Source organism: Hypanus sabinus, chromosome 14 (assembly GCF_030144855.1).
Source record: "Hypanus sabinus isolate sHypSab1 chromosome 14, sHypSab1.hap1, whole genome shotgun sequence".
Taxonomy (NCBI): domain Eukaryota; kingdom Metazoa; phylum Chordata; class Chondrichthyes; order Myliobatiformes; family Dasyatidae; genus Hypanus; species Hypanus sabinus.
In genome coordinates, this window is record NC_082719.1 from 103767957 (window position 1) to 103783477 (window position 15521).

The 15521-nt window shown below is 40.5% G+C and overlaps 1 protein-coding gene across 2 annotated transcripts in view; it reads left to right on the forward strand.

Moving 5' to 3' along the window:
* The window catches only part of dym (dymeclin), a 361807-nt gene that overhangs the window by 135174 nt on the left and 211112 nt on the right, over positions 1 to 15521 (forward strand). For both annotated transcript variants that reach the window (XM_059989749.1, XM_059989750.1), the window contains exon 8: positions 7226 to 7368. In XM_059989749.1, coding sequence (XP_059845732.1) covers positions 7226 to 7368 — 143 coding nt within the window. The remainder of the gene's footprint in view (positions 1 to 7225; positions 7369 to 15521) is intronic.

The following is a 15521-nucleotide window of genomic DNA, read 5'->3' on the forward strand; positions in this document are numbered from 1 at the left end:
AGGCAGGAGATTGGGATTGAGAGGGATAACAAGGCTGCCATGATGGAATGACAGTGCAGCGTTAAGGGGCTAAATGGCCAAATTCTGCTCCTATGTATTATGGTAACTTTCTTTTTTAACCCGCAAGCTTCAAGTATTGTTTTGCACCAGGTGCCTTTATAATACCAATTTGGTTGTAGCTCATTTTATAACAAATGTACACTTAAAGTAATCAACTTTGCTGAATCAGTTAAGATTATGTTAGATTGATTGGGTTAAAAGTTTGACAGAACATTGTCAGCCAAAGGGTTGTATTGTCTCTGTCCTAATTAACAACACACAACACATTCCACAATATAACTAACAATTAGTGCTTGTTTATTATATGTAACATAGAGCAGTAAAGCATAGGAATAAGCCCTTCAACCCTCAATGCTGTACAGAGCTTGTTAAATTTCTAATCAAATAGCCAACTAAATAAATCCCTCTGCCTACACAATGTTCATATCCTTGCATTTTCCTTACATTCATGTGCCTATCTAAATGTCTCTAATGTATCTGCCTCTATCACCACCCCAGACAGCACATTCCAGGCCCCCACCACTCTCTGTGTAAAAATAAAACAGCCCTTCACACCTCCTTTGAAATTACTCCCTCTCACCTTAAATACATGTCCTCTGGTATTAGACATTTAAACCCTGGGAAAAAGGTACTGTTAGTGTACTCACTCCATCTATGTTTCTCATAATCTTATAAACCTCTATGACATCTCCCCTCAGCCTCCACTGCTGCAGCGAAAACAACCCAAGTTTAGAAACATAGAAAATAGGTGCAGGAGTAGGCAATTCGGCCCTTCGAGCCTGCACCACCATTCAGTATGATCATGGCTGATCATCCAGCTCAGAACCCTGTACCTGCTTTCTCTCCATACCCCCGATCCCTTTAGCCACAAGGGCCATATCTAACTTCCTCTTAAATATAGCCAATGAACCAGCCTCAACTGTTTCCTGTGGCAGAGAATTCCAGATTCACCACTTTGTCCAATCTTGTGTTATAGCAAATGTCCTCTCAACCAGGCAGTATCCTGGTAAATTTCTTCTATACCCTCTTGAAAAGCTTCTTAGGCTTTTCTTAGTACATTGGTTTTTACTCTTTTACTCGCCTGGCATTATTGTCACTGGTTGTACGGGCCATCTTTGGTAACATTTAACCAATGTAATGGAAGCATCTGGAAAGCTCGTTAGTGACTCCAGTGCTGATCATCAGCTCAAGCTGCAGTGGATCGATGCAGTTCAGAGTGAAGGCTCTTGGCATTGTCTTGTTTCTAACTGTGTCACTCATGTGGAATTAATTCATAGAAAAGGAAGGGAACTACATCAACAGCTTTACAACTGAGAAAATATGTAACTTTCTACCCTAACTTCTCCAAACAAAAGTCATGAGCTATTACTGAAATGTTTTTTTAGGACTGATCATTCTGAAATGTAGATACTTCCAGCAATGGAATTTCCACAGTTGATGGATGGGCAGAATGAACTTGAAGCATGATTCAATATCCTCCTTATGTTTAGCATTGTTTGCCATGGCAACAGAAAATGGTCACCATATAGGTATTTACAGATGTGTAATGTGATGTTTCACATGTGAGTTAAACCACTTTTTTCTTTTAAGATGAGTTTTCAATAGTTGCATTTGCTGGATAATACGTTAAGAATTCTCTATTCTCAATAATTCCCAAAAACGTTCAATTCAAAGTCAAAGTAGATTTATTATTGAAGTACGTACACTCAGTGGCCACTTTATTTATTAATTTATTATGTGTCATGTCGTACGACGTTGGTGATTGTGGTCCACGACCATGGTTGTTCTTGGTATATTTTTCTGTAGAAGTGGTTTTCCATTGTCTTCTTCTGGGCAGTGTCTTTACAAGACAGGTGATCCCAGCCATTATCAATACTCTTCAGAGATTGTCTGCCTGGCATCAGTGATTGCATAACCAGGTCTCATGATATGCACCATCTGCTTGTATGACCATCCACCACCTTCTCCCATGGCTTCATGTGACTTAGACTGTGGGGTGGTGGGGAGGTCTGTGCAGGTGCTACACCTTGCCCAAGGGTGACCTGCAGGCTAGCAAAGGTAAAGAGTTACACCTCCTTTGGTAGAGACGTAGCTCCACTCTGCCACCCCATGCCACTTTATTAGGCACTTAATAAAGAGGCCATGAGTGTATGTCTGTGGTCTTCTGCTGCAGTAGCCCATCCACTTCAAGGTTCTACATGTGGTGCATTCGGTGATGCTCTTCCTCGCACCACTGTTGTAATGTGTGATTATTTGAGTTATTGCCTTCCTGTCAGCTGTAACCCATCCACTTCAAGGCTCAGTGTTGTGTGTTGAACCAGTCCGGCCATTCTCCTCTGATCTCTCTCATTATCCAGGTTTTTTCACCTACAGTACTGCTGCTCACTAGATAATTTTTGTTTTTTTGCACCATTTTCTGTAAACTTTGAAGACGGATGTCCATGAAAATCCTAGGAGATCAGCAGTTTCTGAGACATTCAAACCATCCCGTCTAGCACTAATGGTCATTCCATTGTCAAAGTCACTTAGATTATATTTATTCCTGATTCTGATGTTTGGTCTGAATAACCACTGAACCCCTTGACCGTGCTTTTTGCATTAAGTTGCTGCCACATGATTGGCTGATTAGATATTTGTATTAACGAGCAGGTGTACCTAATAAAGTGGCCACTGAGTCCATATTTCACCATATTACCCTGATTCATTTTCTTGCAGACATTTATATGAAAATAAAGAAATCCAATATATTTATGAAAAAATATATACATAAACAAAGACTGACAACCAATGTGCAAAAGAAGACTAATAGTGCATGTAAAAAATAAATAATACAGAAAACATGTTGTGGAGTCCTTGAAAGTGAATCAGTTCAGAATTGAGGCCTGTGAATTTTGCACTCTGGCTCAGGAGCCTGATGGTTGCAGGGTGTTAATTGTTGCTGAACCTGGTGGTGTGGGACTAAAGGCTTCTGTGCCATCTTCCCGATAGTTATAATGAGAAGAGGGCATGATGAGGGTCTTTGATGAGCTTTCTCGTGGCATTGCTTTTCATTTGAAAAGGGGCTAAAATAAACTCCTCCAATTTGGGTGAAATATTTTTGATATAACCTTTCTTAAATTAATTTTCAAATGATAGATATTTTCACCACTTGCTCACTCCTTTTCTTTACACAACAACTTGACTAACAACCTTCAGCTCTCTAAATGAGGCCATTAAAAGTTTGAAGGAATGGCTATTCCAGACTGTTGGATTAATTTCCTGTTAGCTTCTCCCACCACTAATTCTTGCACGCCACATCTGCTCTCTAACAGTAACAACTTGTATTTATATTCCATTTTTAACACTGTCACATGGCCCAAGGCCTGTTAGTATTAAATTTTGACTGAAAAGCTACAGAGAAAAAAGGTGGATGATCAAAAGATGGGACAAAGAGTTTTTAGTTTAAAGGGGGAGAACATGTAATGGAAGAAAATTCTAAAGCTTATATTTCAACAAATGAAGTTCGTTCAGTTTATTGTCATTCAACTGTAAACGTATACCACCAAACGAAACAATATTTCTCTGACCAAGGTGAACAGCACAATACATATAACGTACACACAAAGCACATAGAGTAATATTACCACAAATAAATTAACAAGTGAAGTCATGTTGATTGAAAACAGGTTTGCTTGGAAGATGGCTCTTGAACCTAATCCCTTGACTAATGAAGGCCAGCACATGCTTTGCCTGGGTAATAACCCCATCAACTTGTGCAGCAACTTTGAGCAATACATGTATGTGGACCCCAAGATCGCTCTGTTCCTCCACACTGCTGAGAATGCTGCCATTAACCCTGTACTCTGCCTTCGAGTTTGACCTTCCAGACTTTTCTGCATTGAACTCAGATCAGCTCTGTATCCTGCATCCTTTTGTAACCTACTGCAACCTTCTGCACTGCCCTCAACACCACCAACCTGCTAAGATAACTTGGGAATGTGTGAAAAAATCCAAGCAGTAAGAGACAGCCAATGCAGTTTGAGAGAGGATAAAAACTCCAAACCCCTTTCCCATGGAAAAGAGAATGAGAACAACCTTGATCAAAAAACATTAATATTTTGGATACTAACCAACTGTTGCTAGGTTTACCAGATGGCATGTAATAAACTTTGCCAACCCTCCTAAAAGGAAGATGCTCAAAAATGTTGTTCAGCCTGTGGTGCCATTAAAAGAAAATTAGTTTCATTTTATATGAGAAAATCTGCAGATACTGGAAATCCAAAGCAACACACACAAAATGCTGGAAGAACTCAGCAGGTCAGGCAGCATCTATGACATTTGACATTTTTGACATTTCAGGCCAAGACCCTTCTTTGGGACTCTTCTTCAGTATAATTTCATTTATACTATTCAAAAATGAACGTTATGTAACTAACCAAGGTAGTGGTTAGCTTGGGTTTGGAGTTCAATTCTGCTGCTTCTGTAAGGAGATTTTTACGTTCTCCCATTGACTTTATGGGTTTCCTTTTGGTTCTCCCATTTCCTCTCATAGTCCAAAGATGTAGCAGTTAGTAGGTTAAATGGTCATTGTAAATTGTCTTGTGATTAGGCTGATGATTAAATTGGTTGGTTGCTAGGCAGTACAGCTTGTTGGGCTGGAAAGGCCTGTTTCATGTTGCATCTCTAAAAAAAATAAAAAAGAGAATATTTTGTTTTACAAGTTTGAAGTAAATTTATTATCAGTGTACATATATGTCACTATATACTACCCGGAGATTAATTTTTTTTGTAGGCTTTCACAGTAAATTTATAATAGTAAATCCACACTATTCAACCACTGTCCAAAAGGCCGTGGGACCATAAGATATAGGAGCAGCATTAGGCCATTTGGCCCATCAAGCCTGCTCCACCATTTCATGATTGCTGATCCATTTTTCCTCTCAGCTCCAATCTTTTCTGTGAATATAGGCCCAGAGCCATCAAACTTTCTTCATGTGACCAGCCATTCAAACCTTGAAATCCTTTTTGTGAACCTCTTTTGAACCCTCTCCAGTTTCAGCACATCCTTTCTCAAATAAGGGACTCAAAATTGCTCACAATACTCCAAATGAGGCCTCACCAGTGCTTTTATATTTTAGTCCTCTTGAAACATATGAGAACATTGCATTTGCATTCCTCACCACAGACTCAACCTGCAAATTAACCTTGGGAGTCCTGCACAAGGACTCCCAAGTCCTTTTCATGTCAGATTTTTGTATTTTCTCTCCATTTAGAAAATAGTCATCCCTTTCATTTCTTCTGTCAAAGTGCATGACCATATACTTTCTGACTCTGTATTCCACCTGTCATTTCTTTGCCCATTCTCCAAATCTGTCTAAGTCCTTCTTAGACGAAAACTGTGCAAATACAAAAGGAAAGAAATAATAATAATAATAATAATAATAATAATAATAATAATAATAATAAAAATAAATAAATAAAAAACCATTGAGGACATGAGATGAAGTCCATAGATTGTGGGAACATTTCAGGAATGGTAATATTGAATATTGTTAATATGTGGCTTTATGCTACAAGGTAGAATTGTTTTGTGTTCTTGAAATACATCTGGAAGGGTCATAAGTCATATTTCAAATCAGAACAATGGATACCTTTAGAAAAACATCATTAAGAAGTTGCACACATATAAGTTGAATTATCGCTTGTGTATTTACAAATTGTGTGATATCTGAGTAACGTCAAGTATGACGGCCAGGAGTTCTTGCTTTGAACACAGTTGGTAATTTGCATAGAGGTTATTTTATTATATTTACAATGAGCTCATTTCCATATAAGGGCCCAACTGTAAGACAAGATGTGCTGGCGTAGGAGCAGGTCCAGAGGAGTTCACGAGATGATTCTGGGAACGAAAGGGTTAATGTTGAAGAGAGTTTAATGGTTCTGGACCTGTACTAACTGGAGTTTAGAAGAATAAGGGGGATCTCATTGAAATCTATTGAATATTGAAAGGCCAAAATAACATTGATGAATAGAGGATGTTTTCAATAGTGAGGAATCTAGGACCAAAGGGTACAGCCTCAAAAGAGAAGGATGGTCCATTAGAACAGAGATGAGGAAAACTTCTTTAACCAGAGGGTGTTGAATATATGGAATTCATTGCCACAGATGGCTGTGGGGACCAAGTCATTGAGTATACTTAAAGTGGAGATTGATAGGGTCTTGATTAGTCAGGGTGTCAAAGGTTATGGGAAGAAGGCAGGAGAATGGGCTTGAGAGGGATAATAAATCAGTCATAATGGAATAATGCAGCAGATTCAATGGGCTGAATGGCCTAATTTTGGGCCTGGTCTAATGAATGAAAATAATTGGCCACTTTTAGAATGTAACTAAAAGAATGAAAGACGTTAGGATATGTTACTTGATAAGTTTATAAGGTAATGGATTGTTAATCCAACAGAAAGTGTGCTTATCACAAGAACTAAGGAATTATTCACCTGCAACCACGGAGGCAGCACATGCTGAAATCTTGAGTAATAGATGCTGGAGGAACATAGAACATAGAACTCAGCAGGAAAGTTATTATCTGTAGGGGGAAATGGACAGTTGACATTTCAACTTTACACCCTTCATGAATGGTCTTGACCAGAAAAGTTGTCTGTCCATTTTTCACCTTGGATGCTGTCTAACCCACTGAGTTCCTCCAGCATCTTCTTTTGCTTATTACCCAGGATATTTTTCTCACCTAGAACATTGTAAAGACAATTATATTTTTGAGAAATAAATAAAACCATTCCTTGGTTAATAAATATCAGTGATTAAATGTTTTAAAGCTTTTAACTGGTGAATGTTAGAGCTCTTAAGAAACGATGAAGATCAATTTTAAGAGCCTCAAAAGACTGAAGTGGGCAGAGTTGATGAAAACTCGCTGTGGTGATTTATTTGTTCTGAGATCTTGTGGATACAATTTCTTTTCTGCATGATGCTCTTTAACCTTATGGAATTAATTGCAGAAACTCTAATTTAGGGATGGATCTGATTTACATTTGCTAATCCTAGTTCTTTCATGATAGTTTATCTGTTTGTTGGCAGATTGGGCAGTGTAACCAAGTCATTTTTAGTGTATTAATTTTCCCTTTTATTTTGCCTCCTTCCTTTCTGTCCCTGCTCACCCTACCTCTTTTCACAGCCTCCAGGACACAAGCAGGGTTGTCAAAACATTACTTTACAATTTCATCAGGCAAGAGAAATGTCCACCTCAAGGAACACAGATCTTTGAGCAGAACTCTGTGGGAAATGGATTGCTGTATGGATTAGCATCTGGTGTAGCATGTAAGTATAGTATGTTTTATTATAGGGATTAAATTACCTGTTGAATTTCTTTTGCTCCTCAGTTGATACTCAGCATTAGGAATGCCAAGTCCTTCTAACCACTTGATACACTGAGTAACATGCAAAAAAGCATGGCACTATTACAGCTCAGGGTGTTTTGGAGTTCAGAGTTCCATTTCAGCGCGTTTGTAAGGAGTGTATTTGTTCTTCACGTGACTGTGTGGGTTTCCTCCCACAGTTCAAAGAAGTACCAGTTGGTAGGTTAATTGCTCATTTTAAATTGTCCTGACATTAAGCTGGTGTTAAATAAGTGGGTTTACTTCTTCCACCAAGGTGCATGACCTTACATTTTCCAACATTGTATTTCATTTGCCACTTCTTTGCCCGTTCCCCTCAACTATCTAAATAGACAATATAGACAATAGGTGCAGGAGTAGGCCATTTGGCCCTTCTAGCCAGCACCGCCATTCACTGTGATCGTGGCTGATCATACACAATCAGTACCCCGTTCCTGCCCTCTCCCCATATCCCTTGACCCCGCTATCTATAAAAGCTCTATCTAACTCTCTCTTGAATGCATCCAGAGACTTGGCCTCCACTGCCTTCTGGGGCAGAGCATTCCACATATCTACCACTCTCTGGGTGAAAAAGTTTTTCCACATCTCTGTTCTAAATGGCCTACCCCTTATTCTTAAACTGTGGCCTCTAGTTCTGGACTCACCCATTGGCGGGAACATGCTTCCTGCCTCCAGTGTGTCCAATCCCTTAATAATCTTATATGTTTCAATCAGATCCCCTCTCATCCTTCTAAATTCCAGTGTATACAAGCCCAGTCGCTCCACTCTTTCAACATATGACAGTCCCTGCAAATCTCTTTGCAGGCTCTCTTGTTTCCTCAATACTACTCACTCCTCCACCTATCTTTGTATCATCGGCAAATTTAGCCACAAATCCATCAATACCATAGTCCAAATCATTGACATACATTGTAAAAAGCATTGGTCCCAGCACTGGCCCCTGTGGAACTCCACTGGCAACCGGCAACCAGCCAGAATAGGATCCCTTTATTCCCACTCTTTACTTTCTGCCGATCAACCGATGCCCCACTCATGCTAGTAACTTCTCTATAATTCCACGGGCTCTTATCTTGCTAAGCAGCCTCCTGTGTGGCACCTTGTAAAAGGCCTTCTGAAAAACCAGGTACATCACATCCACTGCATCTCCTTTGTCTACCCTGCCTGTAGTTACCCTGTCCTTTTTCCCATGCCATTTCTTATATACTGAAAGGTGCCAGGAAAGAGCTAGTAACATCATGAAGGAACCCACCCGCCCTGCTCATTTATCCTATTCTAATCTGGGAAGAGGCTATTTTGCATCCATGCCAGGACCACCAGACTCAAAAACAGTTCCTTTCCCCAAGCAGTAAGGCTGATCAACACCTCCACCCACTGATCCACTCCTCCACAGTCCCAGCCACCACTACTTTATCATTTCCTGTCAGAGTCATCTTATGTATCGACACTCCTGTGCCTAGTATCACTTTATGGATATACAATCAATCTATGTATACAAGTTGTCTTATATATTTATATTTATTGTGCTTTTTTATTGTTATTATTGTGTTCGTTATCTTATTTTGTAATTTTACATAGAAACATAGAAAACCTACAGCACAATACAGGCTCTTCACCCACAAAGTTGTGCCGAACATGTCCCTACCTTAGAAATTACCAGGGTTACGCACAGCCCTCTATTTTTCTAAGCTCCATGTACCTATTCAAAAGTCTCTTAAAAGACCCTATTGTATCTGCCTCCACCACCGTTGCCGGCAGCCCATTCCACACACTCACCACTCTCTGCACAAGAAACTTACCCCTGACATCTCTTCTGTACCTACTCCTCAGCACCTTAAACCTGTGCCCTCTTGTGGCAGCCATTTCAGCCCTGGGAAAAAGCCTCTGACTATCCACACGATCAATGCCTCTCATCATCTTGTACACCTCTATCAGGTCACCTCTCATCCTCTGTCACTCCAAGGAGAAAAGGCAACATACTTGTAAATCTCCTTTGCACTTTTTCTATGGTTTCCACATCCTTCCTGTAGTGAGGCGACCAGAATTGAGCACAGTGCTCCAAGTGGGGTCTGACCAGGGTCCTATATAGACAATAGACAGTAGGTGCAGGAGTAGACCATTCGGCCCTCCTAGCCAGCACCGCCATTCACTGTGATCATGGCTGATCATACACAATCAGTATCCCGTTCCTGCCCTCTCCCCATATCCCTTGACCCCGCTATCTATAAGAGCTCTATCTAACTCTCTCTTGAATGCATCCAGAGACTTGGCCTCCACTGCCTTCTGGGGCAGAGCATTCCACATATCCACCACTCTCTGGGTGAAAAAGTTTTTCCGCATCTCTGTTCTAAATGGCCTACCCCTTATTCTTAAACTGTGGCCTCTAGTTCTGGACTCAGCCATCAGCGGGAACATGCTTCATGCCTCCAGTGTGTCCAATATCTTAATAATCTTATATCTTTCAATCAGATCCCCTCTCATCCTTCTAAATTCCAGTGTATACAAGCCCAGTCGCTCCAATCTTTCAATATATGACAGTCCCGCCATTCCGGGAATTAACCTTGTGAACCTGCGCTGCACTCCCTCAATGGCAAGAATGTCCTTCCTCAAATTTGGAGACCAAAACTGCACACAATACTGCAGGTGGGATCTCGCCAGGGCCCTGTACAGCTGCAGAAGGACCTCTTTACTCCTATACTCAATTCCTCTTGTTATAAAAGCCAGCTTGCCATTAGCTTTCTTCACTGCCTGCTGTACCTGCATGCTTGCTTTCATTGACTGATGTACAAGAACACCTAGATCTCGTTGTACTTCCCCTTTTCCTAACTTGACTCCATTTAGATAGTAATCTGCCTTCCTGTTCTTGCCACCAAAGTGGATAACCTCACATTTATCCACATTAAACTGCATCTGCCATACATTTGCCCACTCACCTAACCTGTCCAAGTCACCCTGCATTCTCATAACATCCTCCTGACATTTTACACTGCCACCCAGCTTTGTGTCATCAGCAAATTTGCTAATGTTACTTTTAATCCCTTCATCTAAATCATTAATGTATATTGTAAACTATTGTATAGCTGCAACATTATCTCTTGGCTCCTAAATTCAATCCCACGATTGATGAAGGCCAATGCACCGTATGCCTTCTTAACCACAGAGTCAACCTGTGTAAGAACTTAGAGTGTCCTATGGACTCGGACCCCAAGATCCCTCTGATCCTCCACACTGCCAAGAGTCTTACCATTAATACTATATTCTGCCATCATATTTGACCTGCCAAAATGAACCACTTCACACTACCTGGGTTGAACTCCATCTGCCACTACTCAGCCCAGTTTTGCATCCTATCAATGTCCCCTTGTAACCTCTGACAGCCCTCCATACTATCCACAACACCTCCAACCTTTGTGTCATCAGCAAACTTACTCACCCATCCCTCCACTTCCTCATCCAAGTCATTTATAAAAATCACGAAGAGTAAGGGTCCCAAAACACCAAAAGGGTCCCAAAAGATCCCTGAGGCACACCACTGGTCACTGACCTCCATGCAGAATATGACCCGTCTACCACCAGTCTTTGCCTTCTGTGGGCAAGACAGTTCTGGATCCACAAAGCAGTGTCCTTCTGGATCCCATGCCTCCTTACTTTCTCAATAAGCCTTGCATGGGGTACCTTATCAAATGCCTGGCTAAAATCCATATACACTACGTCTACTGCTCTTCCTTCATCAATGTGTTTAGTCACATCCTCAAAAAATTCAATCGGTTTCGTAAGGCACGACCTGCCCTTGACAAAGCCATGCTGACATTTTGTGCTGTATTAGATCCAGAGTAACAATCATTTCTTTCTGCTTTACACTTGTGTACTAGAAATGACATTAAACAGTCTTGAATCTTGAATCTGTAAAAACTGACAGTGAATGTCTTTAAGTTGTACAAAGGAAAAGAGCGATTTAAATGAACATAGGTTCCCGATGAGAGAATGAGGGTGAGTTATGGGGACTAGGAAGCGACAGAGGAGGAAACAGATACTTCACATCATTCTTTATAGCAGGATGTAAACATTCCAATAATTTGAAAATATTTACAAGACAGAAATTAAATACCATCACTTGAAAATTTGTATCAGGCAAATTAATGAGGCTAAAGGATGCCAAGTCTGCAGGACCTGATAGTTTGCATGCGGGACTGTAAGAGTAAGTGGCTATGGAGATAGTTGATGCAGCAGTTATAACCTTTCAAAGTTCTTGAGAAGTACCAGGAATCTGGAAGCCTGCCCATGTAATGCCCTAAGTGAGAAAAGTAGAGACAAAAAGCGGACAATCAGTGATTTAATAGCAATTATTGAATAATTATGTTAGTCTATTATTAATTGAGTAGGTTGAAGAACATTTCAACATAGAACATTACAGGACAGAGCAACAAACATAAAATGCTGGAGGAACTCAGACAGCATCTATGGAAATGAATAAACGGTTGAACGGTCTTCAGGCCAAGACCCTTCATCAGGACACTGCAGGCCTTTTGTCCTATCATGTGTCTTGACCTTTTAACCTACTCTATAATCAATCTAACCCCTCCCTCCCACTCAGCACTCCATTTTTCATTAATCCATTTGGGAAATGATAATGTGACAAAGCAGAAGCAGCACACCATCATGAGGAGGAAATTGCATCTGACAGGCTGAGATTGTGTTGAGGAAGCATTGGACAATTTGTTAACTGGAGAATTGGATTAAATTCAGTGGCCACTTTATTAGGTACACCTGTTCGTTAATGCAAATACCTAATCAGACAAACATGCGGCAGCAACTCAATGCGTAAAAGCATGCAGACATGGCCAAGAGGTTCAGTTGTTGTTCAGACCAAACATCAGAATGGGGGAAGAAAGGTGATAAAAGTGACTTTGACTGTGGAATGATTGTTGGTGCCAGATGGGGTGGTGAATCTGTGATAGAAATTGCTGATCTCCTGGGATTTTCACACATGACAGACTCTAGAGTTTACAGAGAACTCCAGTGAGTGGCAGTTCTGTGGGTGAAGATGCCTTCTTAATGGGAAAGGTCAGAGGAGAATGTCCAGATTGGTTCAACACAGTGCATCAAGCCTTGAAGTGGAATGGCTACAGCAGCAGAAATCTACACTGGATTCCACTCCTGTGCCTATTAAGTGGCTTCTGAGTGCATATTTGTACTGTACATGGTTAAGAGTTCGTGAGGTGCAAGGTAATATATTCTCATATATAGAGGCTGAGCTAACTGGTAGTAAGCGGTAGGTAGGACAACAGGTTTATTTTCAGTTTGACACAGGTCACAGCTGTTTGCAGTTTACAGTGGAGAGGTTATTTACTGTAATCACATTTGTAGATGATAGAGAAGTTCGTAGGTGGGGAGATTGCATAATTTGCAGAGAAATATTAATTGTTTAAATGAGTGGAAGAAAGTTAACAAAAAGTATAACGTGGGAAATGTGAAGTTCTCTTGAGGAAGAAGTGAAAAACCAGATGATTAGTTGAATGGAGAATGACTCCAAAGATATGCCGTCCTAACGTACTTTGGAGCACCAGCCAGTTTGCTAGATTTTGGAATTCTCATACAGACCACACTTGGAATATTGCGCTCAATTTTGGTCACCTCCTTTTGGAAGGATGTGGAAGCTTTCAAGGGAGAGTACAAAGGAGATTTATCAGAATGCAGCCTGTCACTTTATGTACAGACACTTATGAACCTAGCGTCACATCAGAATTAGAAACAGGTTTAATATCACCAGCATATGTCATGAAATTTGTTAACTTTGGTTGGAAACGTGCTTCAAGCGTACAAAGCCATGAAGTGTAAAATGTCCACAAAGATTTGTTTTCTGCATTCCCGTTTAAGCTTCTTCCCTGAAAATGTTGGCGCTGTCAGTGATGAGCATGGTGAAAGGTTTCAACAGGACATTGCCGTCATGGAGGAACGGTATCAGGGAACTGAAATCCATCAATGTTGGCTGATAATTGTTGATCATTTGAGCAAGAAGCTTCAGACACAGAGTACAAATGAAAATGATCAGCAAAATATTTTTAGCTTAGTTGAACTAATGCAAAGTATTAGCGCAGTTGTGCAATAAACGCATTATATTCAATAAAAGCAGAAAAGCTGGGTCAAAGCTCCTGTATCAGACGTTCCTTAATGACTGGTTGCCTCACTTTAGGAAGGATATTGAGGGAATGGAGAGGGTGCAGAAGAGGTTTGCCAGGATGTTTCCTGGATTAAAGGGAAGGTGCTATAATGAGAGGTTGGACAAACTTTGGTTGTTTTCTCTGGACTGGCAGAAGCTGAAGGGAGATCTGATAGTGGTTGATAAGGTTGTAAGATACATAGATAGAGTTGACACAGAATATCTTTTTCCAGTCTTGAAATATCTATTACCAGAGGGCATGTATTCAAGGTAAATTGGGATAATTTCAAAGGAAGACACACACAGGATGCTGGAGGAACTCAGCAGGCCAGGAAGCATCTATGGAAAAGCGTATAGTTGATAATTTGGCCCAAACCGTCAACTATACTGCCGAGTTCCTCCAGCAGTTTGTATTGTGCTTGGATTTTCAGCATCGGCAGATTTCCCCTTGTTTATAATTTCAAGGAAGATGTGAGGGACGAGTTTTTTTCACAGAGAATGGTGGGTGACTGGAATGTACTGCCTGGGGTGGTGATAGAGGCAGAAACATTAGGGACTTTTAAGAGATTTTTAGACAGGCACATGAATGTGAGGAAAATGAGAAGGGTATGGACATTTTGTAGGCAGAATGGATTAATTCCAAATCAGAATCTCTTTGTTGCCGGTATGTGAAACAAACCAAAATTGATTGAGGTTCAGTGCAAAGCATAAGACACAGGACAACACCATAACAGACAACACAGTAGCAACCAACAGATTACAAGATAGTAGTGCCATGAGCAATCAGCAGTTAGCAGAACGGTTAAATGCACAAATGTCAGTAATCATAATTAAATGTGAACAGACTCAATAATTATTCACTGAACAAGGAAAGCGGCAAAGACCATTTAGCCATTTGATTACCAATTTAATTGGTTCAGCACAATATTTTGGGCTGAAGGGCTGGTTTCTATGCTCACAGTTCTATGTTCTGTGACTGGATTCCAAAATTCCTAAAACATTTGGTTCTGTTTTTCAGCACTTAACAATCTCTCTCCTTCCCTCCTTCTGTGAGCTCTGGCAAGCCACTATCTGCTTTCAGGCTGGGCGGTAATCTCTACTGCAGACAGACAGTCAGCCGGTTCTGTTTATCTTGCTAGAAGAATGCAAAAGAATGTCAGGTTTTATCTGAAATACTCTGTGAACTCAGGAGCTTTGGTGCCATGGTATCGCTTTGTCTGTTCTGTTGTTGAAGAAGTCAAGTCAAAGTCAAAGTAACAGTTTAAGATTCAATATTCAAATTGTTTAATGTCATTTCCAGAACACAAGTGTAAAGGAGAATAAGATAATTGTTATTCTGGATCTGATGTGGCACAAAAAACATGATAAAAGAAATAACACAATAATAATTTTTTAAAAACCTCAATAAATATAAAAACATAAGTTAGCTGATATACGTAGATTGATTGTATGTCCATAAAGTGATGCTAGGCACAGGAGTGTCTGTACATAAGGTGACTGACAGGAAATGATAAAGTAGTGATGGTTGGGGTTGTGGAGGGATGGGTCAGTGGGTGGAGGTGTTGATCAGCCTCACTGCTTGGGGAAAGTAACTGTTTCTGGTGTGGATCAGTAGCCTTGTCCCTGATGGGAGTGGGACAAACAGTCCATGAGCAGGGTGGGTGGGATCCTTCATAATCCTTTATTATTGAAGTACGCATCTGACACCATGTACAATTCTACCCTGAGGTTTTTTCCTTGCAGGCATTTACAGAAAAATAAAGAAATAAAATTGAATTTACAAAAAAAAAACACAAATAAAGGCTGACAAACAGCCACACACACAAAACGCTGGAGGAACTCAGCAGCTCATGCAGCATCCATGGAAAAAAATACAGTTGGCGTTTCAGGCCGAAAACCTTTGGCAGGACTGGAGAGAA